This window comes from Oryzias latipes, chromosome 9 (assembly GCF_053564925.1).
Source record: "Oryzias latipes strain Hd-rR chromosome 9, Olatipes_Hd-rR_3.1".
Lineage (NCBI taxonomy): Eukaryota > Metazoa > Chordata > Actinopteri > Beloniformes > Adrianichthyidae > Oryzias > Oryzias latipes.
The window spans coordinates 27,476,158-27,496,890 of record NC_136245.1 but is presented as its reverse complement, the minus strand read 5'-3'; the positions used below and the strand labels follow the sequence as shown (position 1 = coordinate 27,496,890).

The window sequence follows — 20,733 nt, the reverse complement described above, 5'->3', positions numbered from 1 at the left end:
CGCGGTGAAGCAGGACTAACGCAGGCGTAGGCTCCGTGTGCTTAGCAGCGACATGCTGAAGAGTCATAAAAATGCCAAATCAACCTTTTCATGTGTTGCAGAGCAGCGTGTGCTTAGCTGAAGGATGACATGGCTTTGAAGCCGCCTTTTTTTCCATTATCATTTTCAGTAGTGTTCTGGGTTTGACCTCTGACTCAGGCTCTCATTTTTCGAGGCTGAGAGATGCTTTGAATCTAAGCAGGAAGGAGCCGGCTGCTCAGAACGCTGGTCTGGCCGTTTGGACTGAATTAAGCAGCTTTTATGTGTTTGTGTGGCTATGCTTACATCTTAGAGTAACCATTTCTTTGTCAGTCATTAAATGATTTCACTTTAATTTTTTAATTCCCCTAACTTCTATTTGATGTTTTTCTCATCGCTTTGAGCAGATTAGCTTCACGAATGAAAAGAAGAAAAAAAACCCCATTGCATTACATTCACAACCACATTTTGTATTCAGTAAAGCTCAAAACATTGGCTATTGTTTTTTTCTCACTTTTTCAATAGTGGATGCTTAAAATAAATATTTTTCTGTCATAATTTAAATTAAATTCTATTTAATTAGCAGTTTTTTCATTCTAAACCTTTCTTTAACAACCCATTTATTAAACAATCTTTAATATTTTGATTTGCTATTGTATTTATCATTTTTCCATGTGATCATTCCTCTTTTTACCTTTTGAAAAAATTATTTGAGTAACATTAAGCGTTAAAATAAAGTTTATATTTCTTGTATATATTCTTTATAGTAAAGTAGAGACACATTATTAATTCAGTAGAACAATGTTTAAATATATTTTAGTATTTTGTCGCTACTATAAATTCTTTTTCAATATATTTGTATTTGGCAGTTTAAGTCTGAAGCTTTTTTTGTTGTGTGGATGTTTTTCTAATGAAATTATACATTTATCCTAGTTTTTTATTGCAGGAGTAAAAATGTTTTTTTTAAGAAACAATGGAGTGTGGTTTTTACGTTGACTAATAGATGAGTTTTATACACTAAACTACTGAAGTTATTTTCTAAAGCATTTCTATACATGTGGCCATCATGTGTGCATCCACTTATTGCACACATGACTTTGCGGGCCACGTGCGTGCTTGCCGGGCAGACGTGACAAACGCAGCGCAGATGGATGTTGCAGGTTTCTCTGTTTTTATGAACGGCATGAATAATTACTGCACTGTAGCTGCCAGCTCTGAGGAGACGGCACAGAGTCTGCCTGGTGACAGACTTCAGCCAACGAGGAGAAAAACCTGCCGAAAATCCTCCTGCTTATTTTCCTCACTTTCTCCCGGACTTGCTCTCCTCGCTCTGTTTCACATTTTCTTCACATTTTCCTTCTTTTCTTTTTCTTTTTTTTTAAACTTATGCCTAAAATCTCCTCTCCACATTTCCTTTTTCACTTTTGTGTATATTTTTTTCTGTTTATTTGGAGAAAAGGCCTCACTTGCACTTATTAAACCCCAAGCTGTCACCATAGCCTGTCACATTTTGCAAGTGTGACTAATTACTGAGAGATTGCTGTTTGAATGGCGTTTCATATCAGGGGCTTCTGGGATATTTTTCTTTTGGCAGATGCTTAGTAAATGGCGGAGTTTATTTTCGTACAGTGGCTTTCACAGATGGATTAACAAAGTCAGAGTCTCAGCCGTGACTGGGTCTCTATGCTTTCATGCAGACATCTGCTAAATTTTGGGGTTTTCTCCAACCTAGCTACACAGTCAACCAATCAGAACCCCCTCTAGCTGGCCTGATTTCTCATTGGATCTCTGTATCAATGAAACACTGCTCATTGGTGGTAGTAGAACTTCTCTTTTAGTGGAGATAGGCAGTTTTGAAGATTTTGGGAACTAATACTTCAGATGTGGATGCTTTGAAAATTCACTTCAGGCTTATTAGTCAGAAATATTAAATGAAAAAAAAAAGTGTTTGTGTGAGCAGTGTTAGGATGTTTTTGTGCATGTGCAGAGAATGTTGATCAGTGTAACTGCTTGTCTATTACTGTGATTTTTTTTTTCTTCCCTTTTTTTGATCTAATAGCCTGCATCTACTTTTAAATTATGCAGAGCCCTTTTTTTGCAAACAATTTGGAGTTTGACTATAGTTGTGTTTTAGATAAGAGTACTTTTGTTTATTGATTTTCAAGAATTTCCTGAAGTTTTGCTCTAACCTTTACCTAAATAATTAAACCAAGTTTCAGCCAAATCCCAAGAACTATGGGAGCATTTGCTCCCTTAAGAAGCCTAAACCCATACAGTTGGAGCGTATAAACATATTTATGCCCCTCAAACGGAGTAATAAATACAGCCACACATGCATGCACACCCCGATCGGCTCCCTCCTGAATGAATAATTTAGCACTTCGATTTACTATTGGCCACAGGGGCACATGGCACTTTGTATGTGTGAGCTTTTCTGTGTGTGTCTCATCACCTGCTTGCCTGTGTGAATATCTGCGATGACAGCTTAGCAGTTTTCCCCCCTTTATATTAGGTTCCGGGGTTTATTGTATTATTTTAGCCATCCCTGAAGATCACTGCCATGTTCTTCACTACTCTTTGCCTGCATAAGCTGTTTGATGTCTACTCCATTATTGTGTCTTTCGAGGTAAAAGTCGGGGCGAGGTGCCAAATAAAAGTCAGCGTCGTGCCAAAGCTGAACTTTTGGAACAGGGGGGTGTGTGTCCAGCTTTCTGTGAGGATTGACAGAAAGCCACAGGCTGCATGTTGCCTTCAGAACAGTCCCGCACCTCGCAAATGTTTGTCTGAGTGCTTTTGATTCTCGGCGGTGGCAAGGCACAGTGTTTACATGTGTGCTTACTTCACACAGTGAGCCATTGTCCTTATCCACCCCCCCCCCCTTGTGTCTTCATGCTGGCGCGTATATGTCATGCCTACAGAGCCGACAACAGTGCGCAGTGATCTTAACACCTACTGTAAGCTTGTTTTCTCTTTAACCTCGGCCATGACATTTACTTCTACACCTCCCTGGCGGCTGGTTTGGATATCATGCCTCTTATCTTGCATCCCTTGTGCCTGTGTAGTTGTGGGCTTCATATATTTCTGTGTGTATCTTCTTGAATACTTATGAAGAGGCATCACAGTATTCACCTGTGCTGGCTCCTGTGAAGCCTTCAGCGTCTGTTGAGTAGTGTGTCCGCCAGGGCTTCCAAAAGGAAGAAGAGACTTTAACTCGAGGATTAATCTACACCCCACATTATAGGCTATTCAGATCTTGGGAGTAAGATTATTGAATGTCAGGGGGATGAAGGGAAGGAGGACAGTGAACGCTCTCGTTGGATGATTACTCCAGTAAGCAGTGACTTGCTTGCTGGGCTATGCATAATTTACTGTTTTAGGAAGATTATACAGCAGAGCTTTATTCACTGTAAAGATTAAAATCCCCCACTTCCCTTAAAGGTGCATCAAAACTCTATATGATTCTTTTAATATCTTTCATACTGCACACAGTAATGCGCAGAAGTGTTTGTGAACTGAAAGTACTCCCTGTTGAGTCTACTTGTCCTACATATTGTGTGGTTTTGTTATTATTAAATCCCCATTATTGCTTGCGTTTATGTCGTCCTGTAGCTTCATAACCTGAGCGTCCTGGATCTGCGGCACATCTCCGAGCTCAACAACGAGACCGTGATGGAAGTGGTGAGGAAATGTCGCAAACTCAGCTCCCTGAACCTCTGCCTCAACTGGAGCATCGACGACAGGTGAGTTCAGTTTGGCTGAAATCAGTGCACACTGGCTCAGTGCAATAATGAGCATAATGGTTAAATACAACACTGAGCAATGAAGTACGACGAGAAAAGAGGGAAACGAGCAAAGAGCTCTACATGAAACCACCAGCTGTGCAGCTCAGTCTTGGTTGAAGGGCAAAAAAAAATATTTTGAAAAATATTAATGCTGAGATCCTTGTGTCACCATCTATTCCAAAGTACAAAGACAGTAAAGTATTGAGACTTTAAATAACTGTCAAATATATCCTAATTTTAACATTTATTATGATGTCCTGTTACAAAAATAAGTGCAGTTGACTAATTGTAATTAGATTCTTTGCAAAGACTTATTAACCATATTCAAGAAGTGGAAAGTTAGTTTGACACAACTGAAATTAAGATTTTCAAGAAAAAGCGTTGAAATGTCAACAAAGAAACTTTCTAAACAGTTTTAAAGTCTCGTCTTTTACTCTTTCCAGCTCAGAAGACATACTTACATGGTTGTTGTTTTATTTTTAGAAAATGTCAGTCCACAAAAATAAAAACTCTTTTTTGCAAAAGACTGAATGTTCCTGCTCATCAGAGAAAGAACAATGAATGTAGACAACAAAACAATCTTAATTGACCAATCACTGCTTTTTGATACCATCTGGCTCCAACAAAGCAGCGTCCATTTCCTAGAAAGATGGTTACTGAATTGACTTCATTTGGTTGGAGCCTTAAGCAATTTTCTATGGGAGACATCAAACTTGGTCCAGTTCTCTAAAACAGTCATTGAATATAACACACACTCTTCAAACTATTGTAATGCTTCGATTGTTTATGCCAGGGGTCGGGAACCTATGGCTCGCGAGCCATATATGGCTCTTTTGATGGTCACATATGGCTCGCAGACAAATCTTTAATTATACTTTTTTTTTTCATTAGACCAGTCCTTCTCGGGCGCGATGCAATGCCAGAGGCGCGCAGTAGTATCGGTGCTTGGAGAGAAAAATTCTGCGCCAGCATTATCAGTTTACTATTATCTATTATTTCACAGAGTTTGCACCAGCCGGAAACCTGTGAATTGCCGTGCCTAAAACTGCGCGCTCCCGTCTCTGAGAAAGAGCGCGCAGTTGCGGGGACGGGATGTGTGAGGAAGAAAGCAGAGTGTGGGGGGTTGTGAGGACAGCAGGTGAATCGCGCTGGGATTGTAAAAACGTAAAACCCGCTGCCTGTCACTCACTGCAGCGTGTGAGTGTGTGTTTGTCTCCAGGTCTGCATGTGAGCAGTCTGTCTCACGTCTAAAGAACATTCAGACCAACCTAAGATCACGTTTAAAGTCTCAACGCCTGCATGAAGCAGAAACTCCACATATCAACCAGACTAGACAATCAGCAAACCGCCACGAGAAATACTCATCATTTATTAGCAACAGAATAACAATGTTATTAAAAAGATTCCACAGACTTATTGTACTTTAAAAATGTTGAAATTACATCAAATGCACACATTCACTTGTATATTTAGTTTTAAACATATTGTCGCGGACTGAGTTTAACTTGGCTGTTGGGCCGCGTTAAAAGTTCTGGAGTTCCTTGAACGCATCAAGCAGCGATCTGATTGGCCCTCAGTTCTGTCGCTCAGCCTGTTGTTAGGTAGTTTGGACCAATGGGGTTCAGCTATGGGCCGAATAAGGAAAATGGGAGGGCTGGAGCGGGAGCAGGGGAATATAAAGTAGGGAGAAGCGCTCTCGTCTCGCTGGAGAGATTCAGGAGTTGCTGAACTAATTGTACAGCGTTTGTTGTGGTCTGCAGTAACCAGAATAAAGAACCTTAAAAGAGGTTAAGTCTCCATGCCTCAGTGTGGGAAAGGGACACTACATAAATGTATGGCTCTTTCGAAATTACATTTAAAAATATGTGGCGTTTATGGCTCTCTCGGCAAAAAAGGTTCCATTCAGGGTGGTTTATGCAATTAACAGAAGTCTCATAGATTCTGAAGCGTAGAAAGACAGCTTTGCATTGCTATTAAAGACTCACTCCAATGAAAGTTTTGTTCTTCTGCCATTTTTCTTACAATAGATAGAATTTAAGATCAAACTTGCGTTTCTGAGTATTTCTTTATTCAAATTGTCAGGGATCAGGAGCAGATAAACTGCTACTGAAATGGGGGGGTCAAAGTTTCTCTACTCCGCTCTATTCCGATGAATCCACTTGCAGACTAAAAGATTCAGTAATGTCTTTGTTTTCCTCGTCTGAGTTGGATCTGGCCCAAAATGTACAGCTTGCTTGCTGTTTTCGTTGCCCCGCAAATGTTAGCTTGGCGTTTGAGGGGGCTTTAAGCTAGCGGGGGAGTAGACAAAGGGATGATGGGATATCAGCTGGGGGGTTACTTGAGCGTTACCTGCTCACAACTCAGAGGCGAACTTCTAATGAACTCCGCCACTCTGCAGAATATTGTCCTCAGCAAACGATACAGGTTTTTTGATTTAGGGGTAAAAACTGCACAACTGTAATGAAAAGACCACTGGGAATGCTTTTACTATAGATCAAAATACCGTGGAGTGGGACTTTAAACACATTAGAAAAGTTTTTCATATCAGCGTAAAGCTGTTTTTCCCCCCTTAAGCACTTTACTTCTGTGGAATTACATTAATTACGTAAACAGTTGAAGAGTTACAATAATTCAAAGAACGTTTACTCTGCAAACTGTTAGGGTTTGTTCCAGTAAAGACACTTCAAGTATTCCTGTGTCTAAACATTTGAATGTTGCCTAACATCAGGAGGCTGAGGAAAAGATGCCCAAAAATTAAGCAGCAACAGGTTAAGAAACCAATAAAGGAACTTTCTGGCACTTCTTTTTTGTGTTTGTGTAACTTCATGTCTGTTCATGTTTTTCCTCTCATATTGAAAAGAAGGTTTTTACTGTGCAAAACAACCAGAGAAAACTGTCTCTTCTTTTATTTATTAGCTTGTGTTTTATTCATATGTTTCTATTTAATCTATTGATTTACAGCTAAGGCTTCTCCGCCGACTGCACTCCCACTTTGGCTTAGGAGTGCCATCACAATATTGAATGTACTATGGTGCGTAGCAACAATGGGAGCTGGAAAGCTGTGTGTATGTGTGGGCAAGCATGTGTGAAAATTTTGCTTGCATTATTGAGCTTACAGCCAACATTTGGTAGGCAGGTTATGGAAATACCCACCTGCCTTTCAATCAAAAAACATGGAGTTGGGTGAAATCCTCCCAGAGAAATGTTGTGTTATCGTCTTCCACTGTTCAGCCTGGATTGATTCAAAGCTGCATTGATTCCATAATGATATTTACCGCATCGGTCGAGGGGCTGAGGGTGTATGTGTGTCAGATTAGGCTGGATCACCTCAGGGAGTACTGGAATTGAAAATGGTGTGTGTTGGGGCAGTCTGGCTAGGAGATAAGGCTCAGCTGTTGGTGTGTGCGTGTCTCTGTGTGCATGTGCAGTCTTTTGAGTGAAAGATGGACAATAAAGAATGACAGGCTGCAGTGGGCCAGTAATAGTTGAGGAGTCTGAAATAGTTGAAGAGTCTGCAACCCGATTTTGTGTCTCCTCCGCATGGACGTGTGCACACAAAAACTCTGCGTATACTTTCAGCTACATGGGAACGCATGTACATTGAATTTAAAATAACTTTATTAAATGTAAGGGAAAACTGTGTGCATGTGATTTATTCTCTAGGTTTTGTACATCCAGGTTTCCTGAGATGTTTAAACCCGATATGCTAACATGGAACCTGACGTTTTGCTGCTTATGGTCGCAAAAAATGATGAGACAAAACAAAAATATTTTTAAGAATAACAAAGTTCCAAACAGGATATATGTTTAACTTTGCAAAATATTCATTTAAAACTGCAGGGCGGAAAACTGTTCTGTTACCTTTTAGGACACATCAGTTTAAATGTCGTTTCTGTGTCTTTTCAGACAAGTCATGTTCAATAGAGCCATTAAGTGCCAAGACTAGCCTTTATTTTTCAAAGAGCAGTTTTTCTTTAACTTTTTAACACTAAAGATGTTGATCAACATGAATCAGCTCATTTTGACGACGAGGAAAGCAGCTTTTCATATTTGCTTTGCACTGATATGCGACACATTAGAAACTCCCCAGTTATGGAATCAAAATCCTCCTGAGCTGCACACGATGGACCGAAACAGCTTTAAACATCAACGACAATCCCAACGTCTTCAGAACGGCTGAAGAATGACTCTCAGTAGTAGGTTGCTTTTTTTTTCGTTATTATTTTGATTTAATTCTAATGTCTCTTGTGTTTTCTTTCCAATTTAAATGGTATGTTATTGTATTTTTTTTTGTTCTTAGTTTGCCAAATTGCATTTGACCCATCCCCTGGGAGAGCGGTGAGCTGCAGACACAGCCGTGCTCGGGAACCATTTGGTGGTTTAACCCCCCCAATCCAACCCTTTGATGCTGAGTGTCAATCATGGAGGCACTAGGTCTTTGGCATGACTCGGCCTGGATTTGAACTCAGGACCTTTCAGTCACACAAGGCCACTGAGCTGGGCATAAAGTATAGCATTGCAAAGGCACGTTTCTCTACAGTAGAAACTGTGGATTTGTGTTGATAAGCACTTCACAACTGTAATGTGTTGCTTATCTGCGCAAGGTTGCTTTTCTCTGCTTCAGAATTACCTTGATTACGTAATTGCGAAGAGTTATGGTAGTCGAAAGAATAGACCTAAAGGTTTGGAGTTTAAGGGTTAAGTGGATGAGATTACATAAATGAGTATTTTGGTGTTTGTTGTTGCTCACTCTGCATCATATTTTGATTTTTAGACAGATGTTTACAAGAATTTAAAGCACATTGAGGTTTTCTCAAAGAGAACTATACAAATACATGCAGTAATAGATTTTGAAAAAACCTTACTATCTTTGTGCGCGTGCACTCTTAAAAGAATATTTCATATTTAACAATTACAATTATGTTTTCAACAAAAAGTAATTAGATCATTCCAATGCAAGTGATTAGCTCAAACGTAAACGTATGCCAAAGTTTTTCTGGAATAATTAGATTTCAGCACACATAATGTTAAGCCAGAACATTTTAAAATCTAAATTTATTAACTAAGAAGTTACAGACTATATGTAAACGTTATCTAAAAATGTTCCCAAAAGACCCAAAGAGATTTTAAAACTAGGCAAAAATTGTCTTTGTTTTACTTCCAGGGAAAGACACCGGAGTTTATTGGCCTTAAAGTTTAAAGGGTCGTCTGTTCATGGGGGTCACGTCTTTTTGAGAAACCAACACACACGCATGTGCCTCCTCACAGAGACGCACGCAGGCTGCTCTCTTGTCACAATGATGACCAAAATGCCCCAACCCTTTCCTTACCTTTCTCTCAAAGGCTACAGCTGGGTCAGCTTGTGTCTGTTTCAAACCAATGACAGTGTGCTGTGAACAGGTAAACAGGCGGAGGAAATGACCCCTGTATTTCCAGGATCAATTTGACCCCCAACTAGATGCTATTGAAGAGATGGAGCTCCGTGGGAGGTAAAATACATCAGGCACCTTTCTTTCCCTTCTTTCCTTTTGTTGGCCCCTTTTCTCCCACATCACAAATAAAATATTTGACGTAAAAAAAAAAAAAAGACTAAACTAACGGCGTAATTTGGGTGCCACCAATGTTCTCGGTAATAGCAGAAAGCAGCATCTCGAAAAAAGGAAATAATAACCAAACAGAGGATCCCATTGCTACAGTCGGATGGGCAGATTGCGCCTGTAGGACGCCCATTTTTGGGTAACTGTCATTTCTTGGGGAGAAGAGGTGGGCTGTGCTGCAGGTGGGCACAGTTGGTTGTGTTATTTCTCTGCATCCTCCCCCATTGATGATGGGGGGACAATGTGAGTTTGTCGTTTTCAAACATCACAGTATTTGAAAATGGGAAGGGAGGCGAAATAAAAAGGAAATTGCTGAGCAAATGGCAGCGCCAACTTTTTTAAAACTTACCAGTCAAAAAGTGAAACGGCTTATTTCATTTTGATAAAAATACGTATTTCCCCACTACTAAAAACAATTTGCAATTTGCAACTTTACCATGCGCTTCCCCCAAAATCATTGACATATAGAATTTGGATGGATAATCGGTGACATCACCCTTTAATAATCTGCACTGTAAAAAATTGAAACTTCAAGTGGGATGGCAACATTCATCGAAGTTTACTCCATCTGTTCTGAAAATTGCTATTGAGCTAGACAACTTCAAATAAAACGTTCATTGAAGTCAATTAGAAATGGCTCCATCTGCAACTAACCTTTAGTGGTCATTTGAGGAATTACAATATTTGTTGATTCGTAAACATAAGATTGAGGCTTTCTTAAAACTCTGTCGGATGTGTTTTTCAAAATAAAATATGTTCAAACGAGGGTGTGCCTTTCCTTTCAGAAGCAATAAAGTTGAGGTAACAAGTATGAGCAGAAGAAGTGCTTCTCAGTGTTATGCTGGCCTTGACAGAATTGTTTTAAAGTGACAGAGGATGAAGAATTTGAACTGATTTAGTGATTTGAAGTTGTTAGCGTGTTGTTTTACCATCGTTATTTGAATAATTGTTCATATTTTGCACTAATATAGCAGGTTTCTCCTATGTTTCATTAAGCAAAATATGGCTACATTAGTGAAGCTAAAGCATGCAAATATTCAGTCTATTATTATTATCTACCGTAATCATTTAATATTATTTGCCTTTCAAGATAAAATCTCTGTTTATGTTCCCGTAGTTTGTTAAATTTCTCTAAAAAGTGTGACTTGCATAAGATTTGTTTCCTTCTTTATAACACATTTTTTTGCTGCTGGAGTCATCCTCTGGAGGGACTTATATTCAGACAAATCTGGTCACGTTTAGATTCTAGGCAAGGCAAGGCAAGTTTATTTGTATAGCACAATTCGTACACATTCTACAGAACACTTGGACACTAACTCTGTCCAAGTGGGACTTCTCCAGTGGAGTTCTTGCTGTTGTCTCTTTATTCATTTAATTCAATTCAAACGCAAAACCTTTGTTATAGTTGAAACAGAATTTTAAAAAAAAATTTGCTTAACAACAAAATCCAATTTAATTTACACTCAAGCATTGCTTAAAACATTCTATACGCTAAAAAAAACAAAACAAAAAAGTGAAAGCAGACAAAACGGTGTTACTCTGCTTACGTTTATCCTGTTAAATGCTTGTGTTTTGTGTTGACAGTCAGATTTATGTGTGTCTCTGTGCGTTTGTGCGCACGCTCTGGTCACTTGGCCTGCAGTCATTGCTGAAAGCAGATGCATGGAGTAAGTGAGTCATTTATTTTATGAGACCTCTATTGTTGAGGCTTGGTCATTTCCCAAGAGCACTGGCAGGCCTTCCCTCTTTCCCCATTCTCTCTTTATTCATCTTTCTTTCTGCCAGCTACGTTCAAACAGGGAAATCAATATTCATCCATATTTCCTGATTTGCTTTGTAGTTGAGGCCAGCATTTTCTGCATATCTCCATCACTTACTGTCTGAACATCACAAATCACAATCCAAATTGGCCGTTTTACATTTTGCCCCCGCCTACAGAAATCGGACTAAGCGAATCATTACTGCGGGCCCCCCTCTCCACTTCTAGAAACTCATAAAGGAGGAAATAATTGGCGAAATATTCTCCCAGCAGCTCAACCTCTCCAAAACATTTTAGCATTTGCAGGTGTTTGCATTAGGAGCTCATTCCAAATAGTTCCTGTCTCAGCCAGCTGGCAGGTTTCACCAGGCCGACAGAATTTTAAAAACCTTCGAGTCAGATGCTTTAATAATCAATGGTGTATAAAAAGACACTTGGTTTCTATCAGTAAATGTGATCAGAGCGTGTATTTTTCTTAGACAGAAACTGTATGTTAAAGAAATGTTAAACCCCCCCCCAGCCTTCTCAATTTGAACATTTCATTCATTTTCATAGATTGTATTTTTTCTAAGTAGAAACAAAATCCCTTCAGTTAGGCATTTTGTAAAGTCCAATTAACTTGAAAGCATCCAATGAAAAGATTTTGTCCACGTGAAAAATCCATATCATCAATGGCTTCGAATATTCAGCGAAGCAAGATTTTCATAAATGCTTTCGAGCATTTTTACAGATGTTTTTTTCCCTATGACTCTAGCCTCACCTTGAAATTATATCATATTTTTGTGTTCCTTATATTTACAACTGTTTAGAATGTAAAAGTTTGAAGGACGTTGATGTCATTGGTATTTTCTTTGAGGTCTGGTCTTTTGTTTTGTAGACAATGCATTTCTAGTGATTTATTGGCTTTTTTCATTCATATTCACATGAATTGTGACATTGTTTCTGATCTATATTTATGTTTTATCATTTTATTTGATTCCTTTGTAAAAATGTAGTGTGTCTACAAATACCAAATGAATGATAATAAACAAACCTACAGTCTAGTTTAAAATACCGTTTTTGGTGCGGTGAGGTGTTTTGATCGACTACCACAACAGAAACCAGCACGACCACATGGTGCACCTCTTTGGTTTCCTATTCTGATAAAGCTTTTGATTGAAGGTTTTTTTATTTTTTACTTCTGAAAGACTATTGCCCAGTGGATAGGCTTGTTGGGTGCACCACCACAGAAAAAAATAAACAAACACTTGCAGACATCAACCAAAGGTATGTGTTATGGTCTCATATTGGATACTGTATTTGTGCTAAGTGAAACGTAGCAAGGCTTTAGTTAGCTGGCTATTTCTGTGTTAAAAATACACTGATAATACTGAGGCGGCCGTGGGGCAAAGGTAAGTCAACCACTGATCGAAAGATCGTAGGTTCTGTTTCCGCCTTTCCTGCCCCAGTGTCCTTTGGCAGGACATTGAACCCCACATTGCTCCTGGTGGTTATAGGTTGATGCCAGTAGCTGCGTTTACATGGACAAAAGTAATTGGAATGAACGCCTGATCGGAAGAAAATGTAAACACGTCGTTCAGAATATTCTGCCACGATCAGACTCGTTCGGATCAAAATTTCTTTCCGATCAAGATAGGTGGGTTATGCCGATTGTTGATCCGATTGTTGTTCATGTAAAGGGTTCATTCCGATCGTGTGTCACTACTGCTCTGGTTTAACGTCATGCATAGACGGAGGTTTTGCTCCTTGCCTCTCCCTTCCTATCTTCTGCGACACCCCTCGCGAGGGGCGTGCCGGGGGGGAGTGCTTCGTGCCCCCTGACGTCCAGACCCTGCGCGGTCCGGGCACGGCTGCCGGTGGACGGAGCGAACCGCAGCCGGACTTATAGCTTTGTGTTTAAGGGGAGGGGAGGATGCTTTTTTACGTGTGGGAGACTTCGGACTGCCATCCGTCCCGCAGCTCTATGTGAACGAGCAGCCGAATTCAGGAGAACCATGTCTCCCGTCTCCGAGCAGAGCCCGCCGGTGTGTGAGCTTTTCAAAGCAGAAATGTCACTGAGTCCTTAGAAACTGTTCAAACAATCACGTGGATTTGTGTTTCCAGTCGTGTCCCGACAAAATAAAGGCTGATGTTATTCCCACATATTTACGTGCAGCCAAGCTGCAGATTGCAGCATTTCCCGCATGGATTTTATGTTCATCCAGGCTAAATGTTGTTGTCAGCGCATGTTAGCCTTCACCTAACCCTTCTTCCGGCTTCGTTCTGCCACAAAAAAAGCTCCAATCATACAGATTAAAAATGATGAGCGAACAGGCGCTCCATAATAACTATAACATCAGCAAAAGCACGTTTAGAAGATCATCTCGTATATTACAGAGCTGCTACATATCTGTGCATGTGGCAGCTCGGCTTGTTTACAGCGGAACTCATTTCCTCTTCCAGTATTTTAAACAGAACTGCGGATGTGTAACTGATTTATTCCGACCGAAAGTGCTGCGCATGTAAACGTTTGTTCTAATCGGAAAAAGTTTTTCAGGGCCCATGTACACGGTTGAATTCTAATCCGATCATTGATCAGATCAAGATATTTTGCACATAAAACCGCGGCTAATGTTAGACATTGAAGCTGACATCAGTGTGCGAATATGTGTGTGGTTAAATGAGGCACTGACTGTGAAGTGCTTTGGGCTTTCAAGAAGCTAGAGAAGCGCTATATAAAGCTAAATACGCCATTTACCATTTTACCAAGGATAACCCTTATTGGTCTCTATGAAGGGCCAGTTTGCCAACCGACCTCTTTCTGGCTTGGCTTAACTGTGTAGTTCAGTTTATGTCGATAAACAACATGACACCTCTGGAAAGTGAGAAATATAAAAATGGGAATATTTAAAGTGTAAACGTCTAATTTAAAGGAGCTGGCTTCTTACCACCCACAGGCTTGCTCTTTCCAAGTATTTCCTAGGTTTTTCTCTCGTAATCTCAGAACTTGTTACTGTGTTGTTTCTTTTACCACCTGTGCAGATTATGGGCAAGTGCTGCAGGCTTTTTTGTTGTTATGTTTTATTCTGCGCGTGTATTTTTATGGGTGCTCCACGGAAGTGTGTTTTTAAAATATTCTACCAACTTGGGTACAACTGTACTTGCATGCTCTTTAAATTAAAGGTGACTTTTTAAAGGCTTCCTATTCTGTACTGTAACTTGTTACGTCCTAGTACAGACCAGAGTCCTGCTTATTAGAGTGCACACAGATGGAGAGCCAGTGTTGCCTTTCTGTCAGACATGATGGGGACGTAAAAGTGCACTAAAACAGTGAGGTGTAATGGAGACGGAGTGATTAGGCTCAGCAGATGTGCTTGTATGCATGAAGCAGATTTTCTCTTATTTTCTCTCTCAATTACGCCTTTCATCTCAGATTTTACTCTCTTTGCTCTGTCTTTTTTCACACTCCATTTAGCCTTTCTTCCTCTGTCTTTCCCCCTCTATTTTGTGTCACACGTACAAACACCCAGGCGATTATTTTTGGCAGGTTGCTTGTGAAAGTGTGCTACGGTAAACATGCCGCCTTGGTTATTAATTTTGAGTAATAGCAGCGTCAAACTCGGGTGCCTTGATAAGTATCGGTGATAGAGAAATATTTGCAGCACGGCGCAGAGACACAATGAAAGCAAGCAGCTTGAGCCTATAGACTGCAGCAGCATGGGAGCTTCTGTTGAGTTCAGGCACAGATCCAAGATGAAAAGCATCCTGCATCTCACAGCTGACACTCTTATTTGACTCTTGACTGACTAAAATATGTAATATAAAATCAGTAAAATATATACGGGACTGAAAGCCTGACCTCCAGAAATGGTGCCAAATCGTCCTGGTGCTCAGGAGACTTTTATGTGATTGGAGTACTCTTATATCTGGAAGTCATAAGATTTGATTTGTAATACACTGTTGATGACAAACAGCTGCAGACTTTAAGAGGCTGTGAGCAATCTCCACACTCTAATCCTGCTCTGTGTGACTCCAGTAAGAATTAAATTAACCTCAACCGGTCTTTTGCATTCACAGGTCACAAAGGTAATATATTTTGCAACATTGGTCTTCGGCTATTTAATAGTAGAATTTTTTTTTTTTCGATTTCTGTCAACAAATCAAATCCAACTTTATATGGTTTGCAGGGTAACTCTCTCTCCTCGTCTCATACTATTTTATGATTGTTTATTTCTGTCAGGGGAAATGATTGCATTCTGAAAAAAACAAGCCATGTAGTTTTCAAATCTTAAGCCCTGAAACGTTACAAACGTTGTTCCAACTCTTCTTTTTTTCCAATGTGTTTTTAGGTGTGTTTTAAACATGATTATTTTAAAGTGCCACTCTAGTCATCTTTTAGACTATTGAAAAAGTTCTCAGTGGTCTATTAACTATAATTATAATGTTTTTGGGGAAAAAAAAGACAAAATATGTCATAGCTTCTGCAGAGCGCCAATAGTTCATTAGAAATTCACCTCCGAGTTGTGAGAGGGACTGTTGATTTGGCACGGTGTAAGCCCTACACTCATTTTCCCATCATGCCTTTGTGTACATGCTCTCCCATTAGCTTACAGCCCCTCACAACCCCAAGCTAGTATGAGCAGTGCAACCAAAATCTTGAGCAGCTGCACAGTTTTGATCCAGATGCCAGCTCAGACGAGGAAGACGAAGACGTACGTGGATTTATTTGTCTGCAAGCAGATGCATCGGAACTCAAATTTTTTTTTCAAACCAGATCTATTTATGGATATCCTCCATCATGGGAAAAATACTTCAAGATGTTAAAAACACCAAAAGCTCTTTTTTCATTTGAGTGGGTCTTTAAACTTAACCCTCTTAACATTTTGTTGCTTTAAATGCCTGCTGAACCACAAGGGGGCTTTAGATTTTTTATTGCTCATCTCTTTACCTTGGGAGCATCACTGCTTAACCTCCAGAGTCAGAATAAAAAAAAACAGTCTGAACCGTAAACGGTGTGTGTTCATTCTCTTTTGGTGAGAGTGGGGATTGCTCCTCATCATAAAATACATCCAAAGAAATGTTCTCATGAAGTGGTCCAATGGGCAGAAGCCAAAGCAGTGGACTAAAGTCAGTACCGCCTCACTCGTGCTGTTTCCTCAGTAGAGCTAGAAGAAGTCTTTTACTTTAATCTGAGGCTTGATTCACTCCTAACCATGCGTTTTTCTTTTTACCAGGTGGGCTTACTTCTCTTTAGGATTTCTTTTTTAGTCTCCCAGCAACTTCTCTGTTGAATTGAGCTAAAAGTGGTACAAATTGTATATTTCTTTGTTTACCAAAAGAAGAATAAAGCAATCTTTTTTGTGTGTGTGTGGATGGGTTAAGATACATTTATACACTTGTTGAAATTTAGGATTTCTGTAAACAAGTAACTGTGACAGGTGGTAGAGTGGGAGCTTTGGTTTATTACATTCATCACTGTTGGGTCAAAAAGCTGCCAGTGATAAGACGGTGGGGGTTAGCTGTCCTCGTTTTATCATGCTGCAGATTTGGCATTTGGCCTCGGATAGATGACAAAAGCTGTTATTGTCTTTTTTTTCCTCTTTTCTCTAAGGCATTAGGAAGACTGGGTCAGATGAATAAAACAAAGGCCATATTCATAATGCTCATCTTTTTATTCCTTATTTCTTTATCATCAGATGAGCACATGTCCTCGTGCCCTTGTTCCATCCCACCAGCACTTTCTTTATTATTGCTATTTTCTTTTCTAGTACAGCTGCGTTTCTTCATTGATACTCACTTCCCGTCTTTCTTTCTTTCCTTCCTTCCCTCACCTCTCTCCTTCTCCTCCCTGAAGCGTTTCCACATTCCCTTAGCATTTCACAGATCTGCGAGATCGCCTCCTTCTTACCCACAGCACATCCGCTGCAGCACAAATGAGAGCAGCACAGGGAAGAGCATGATGCCGGGCCCATAGAGCGTGGTTTAATGAAGCCAGCCTAAATGAATTTACTGCTTCGCATTGAGCTGGTTTGTCCCATGCGACGGACAGGAACCTCAGCCATTGTTCAGCAGGCCTCCCTCTGCTCAGCTTCCTGTTTGTCTGACACCTCTGTAATTAGCCACCTCTATTGAGAAGACTAATTGCATATTAGAATTTCTTTTTCTTTTTTTTTTGTTAAGGGAGATCTAAAATATTTGCATTTATATGCAAATATTTGACTCAGATCTATGTTAAGAAAGTGACTGAGTTTTAAATGTTAGAGAAATGGAGGGAGTGCAGTTTCTTTCAAAAGAGAAGAAAGGTTGTTGGAGGAAGAGAAAATTTGGATCCGTTATGGTGTTCAGTGAGATGCTCACGCATGTCTCTTGGGTAAATCTCACTGTTGTGTGGCTGATTTTCTATTTCAAATTCCTTTTTGAACAGTGCTTTGTTGTAGGATTTAAATGGCAAAGCAAATTGGAACTATTAGCATGTATTGTTCACCTGCTTTTTATTAGGAGCTTGTGGGATACAACCTACCTAGAGTTTTATTTCGGTATACTCAGTTGACATTTTGGGCAAGTTTTCCTTTCCCACATTTGTCAACATTCTAGTGCATGTACAAGCATCAGCTGTGAGACTACACCAGCTATGACCCTAAAAAAAGGGAAACATGTTCAGAATAAATTGCCCCCGACTGCCCCTTATTTCAGCCAGCACTTACTGGTAAAACGCTAGGACATATGGCCTGCTGGTTTTGATCAGACGGTGTACTTATGATGCTCAGATTTAATGTTCATCCAGAGCAAAGTGATGCATAAAAAAGCCCCCTGATACTAAGCCTTAGGAGCACTGCAAAAGCAGCTTCTGTATGTGAAAGTTTACCTTTTTCATTTGCAATTTTTCTTTGTTGGAGCTCACTGTATATGACATTTGTATCTCCTTTCATTATTTGATGAACATGGACTCAAACCCATGGACCCAAGGTTTTTTTTTTCTTTGTGGTAATTCATTCTAGCAGAGCATTTTTGCTTTTCAATTAGCCTGTAGTTGAACAAAGAATAAAAAAAAAACCATTTATGGTGAGTGCTAAGCATGAAAGTTTCCTTTTCTCAGTGTTATCCATGTTTTTGTACCAAATAGATGGAGAAGAAAAAATACAAAGGAACTTTTGTTTTTAAAGCTGTCCTGAGGAGTTTTCTTCCAGCCTTTAAAACAGATTGGTGACCTAGCTCCCAGATGGTCATACTGTTCTCCACTGTTCATAAAGTACCATACACTTAAGCTACAGTTGTGGTACATAGTGTAAGCAGCAGTGAATATTTCCTCTCAAAATTGGTTCGTTTTGTGAACTTGGTTCAAATATACTTCAAAATTTTTCATAATATTTTGCATTCATAGAAGCATTTCTGTAAAAATGGTAAAAACCATGTAGATTTAACAGTGTTTTGTACAGTTGTGGAGTTTGAAACACATTTCAGAAACCAGAAGATAGTTTTAGTGTTTTTCTTTTTGGAAATGTTTTCTTAATACGCTTGTGAATTCACACAAAAGCAGGTAGTTTTCCTCATCGGTAACTCTTCCTGTTGCGCTACGTACTGGGTATTTAAGTGGTATTTACATGGTACTTTTTTTGTACCTACTATCTTGTTTCCCTTGGTAAATACCATGAAACATAAATAGGTTGACAAAAAAATTCAAGGTACTTTATTTGTACTGACCCTGTCCTTACATGTGATAACTTTAACATTAGACATATTAACGCAATGCACAAATACCTAGTAGGTAACATGTAAAAACCCAATGTCTACAGCATAAATACCCAGTAGGTATAATATAAATATAATACCCAGTAAATACCATGTAAGTATGAACCAAATAGTCCCACATAAACACACAGTAAGTACATGAAAGTACCTATTGGGTACAACAACAAAAGTACCATTTAAATACCGTGCAAGTATGGTACTGTAAAAAAAAAAAAGCGTTACCCACTAAAAACATGTTCCACAGTTTCTCCTGTGATCTAGTTGTCTAGCGTTTGCTCAGTGGGTACACAAAAGAGTGCTGCTCCCATTGTGATGGTTCTATAACCAGATTCAACTTCCTGCATAATTGCATCAATCTTTCATTGCTGCATGTTTTTCTTTGACAAATTTAAAACGCACATTTGCTTTTTTGGTCGTAAAGTTTGCTTTTGACAAACTCAGTGACATCTTTGACTTTTAAACATTTACTTTATTGGCCTTGAAGAGTGTTTGGGCTTATCTTCTGGTTGACTCTTATAGCATGCCAAAGCTCCCATCCTTTATTCTTTTTACTGTCAGAGGTCTGCTTCCATTACCTGCTAAGCCTTTGTGAGATTGCAGAGCTGTGAAGCAGTCCCCTCTCCAGTGGTAACATTGGTTTTCAGGACCAAGTCTATTCAGCTCACGCCACCACCCTTCAGAGACTGGTAATAACTATTTGCTCTTGCTTATCATTCTCACCTATTGACTTACTTTTTTTTTCTCTTGTTTTCTTCACTTTTCTCATTCATTGCCCCACATTTACTGAATTCACATTTCTTTTCCTCCATCGATTTCCCTGGTCCATACTCCATCCTAACCACCTTGACGTCACTTTTCCTGTCGTCAAAGCTGCAACTGTCTAAGCTTTCCTCCTCTCCAAGGTCTTGTTGGAGCTTCTAAAGGCCGAATGTTATTAAGAGCGTGTCTCTAGAGCTTGACCAGTGTGTGCATATGTACGAGTGTGAGTTCTTTTAAGGGCATTCCAGTTTGAAGATGCAGTTGAATGGATTTGTGTATGTTGAAAGTGCCTCCCCTTTTTTGGTAGTCCGCACTTTCAATAGGATCTTGAACTCTGGTGGGAAATCTATTGGCAGCAGATTCACATGATTATGGAAACTTTGTCTAGTGTGAGGCAGGGAAATAAAAAAAGGGATTGTGGTTTGAGGGGTGAACGGGGTTTGAAGAGTTTGCCATAACCCAGAGAGAGTAAAAATATGAATATAGTGTGGTGTCGATGACCTTGTGGTATGAGGTTTTGTGTCCTGTGCTCACTCTGGTTAACCAAATGGGAAAACAGTTTAGGCATTTGCTGAAACACACACTCTTAAACATACTGTACAGCACTGTGCACCCTAAATCAAAGAGAAATAAATAAATGTGCTCTGATTATAATTCTTATGAAAGACATGGTTAAGTTCCTAAAAATGCAGACCATAGAAGAATGTGCTCAGCTTTTCTTTCAGTACATTAGCATTTTAATAAAAGTACTTCCACAGTAGGCTAAATAATTTAAGGACTGTAGATTAAGTTGTTTTTTATTGCTTTTTTTGTTTCAGCCTTGTTAAACGGAATCATTTCATTTAGCCACACAGGTGTTCAATGTTGAAAACATTTTTATCTGTCATAAACTCTCTATGCTTGTAGTTTTTCATCCATTGCTCACATATTATGTTAAAATTTAGCTTCTTCAGCTACCCCCATGACCTGTGTGGGCCAAGTGTCTATTTAAAGAAAGTGATTCAGAGAGATGGTCGCGGGAAGGGAGAAGGACCTGTTTCCTTTGCAGATTGAAGGAGCTGTAATGTGGTTGAAATGGCTACTCAAATAT

The 20,733-nt window shown here is 39.5% G+C and overlaps 1 protein-coding gene across 4 annotated transcripts in view; it reads left to right on the top strand.

Annotated features, from left to right (window-relative positions):
* fbxl17 (F-box and leucine-rich repeat protein 17) overlaps nt 1–20,733 on the top strand; it is a 225,135-nt gene that overhangs the window by 75,877 nt on the left and 128,525 nt on the right. For all 4 annotated transcript variants that reach the window (XM_078953147.1, XM_004072302.5, XM_078953148.1 and 1 more), the window contains exon 8: nt 3,628–3,758. In XM_078953147.1, coding sequence (XP_078809273.1) covers nt 3,628–3,758 — 131 coding nt within the window. The remainder of the gene's footprint in view (nt 1–3,627; nt 3,759–20,733) is intronic.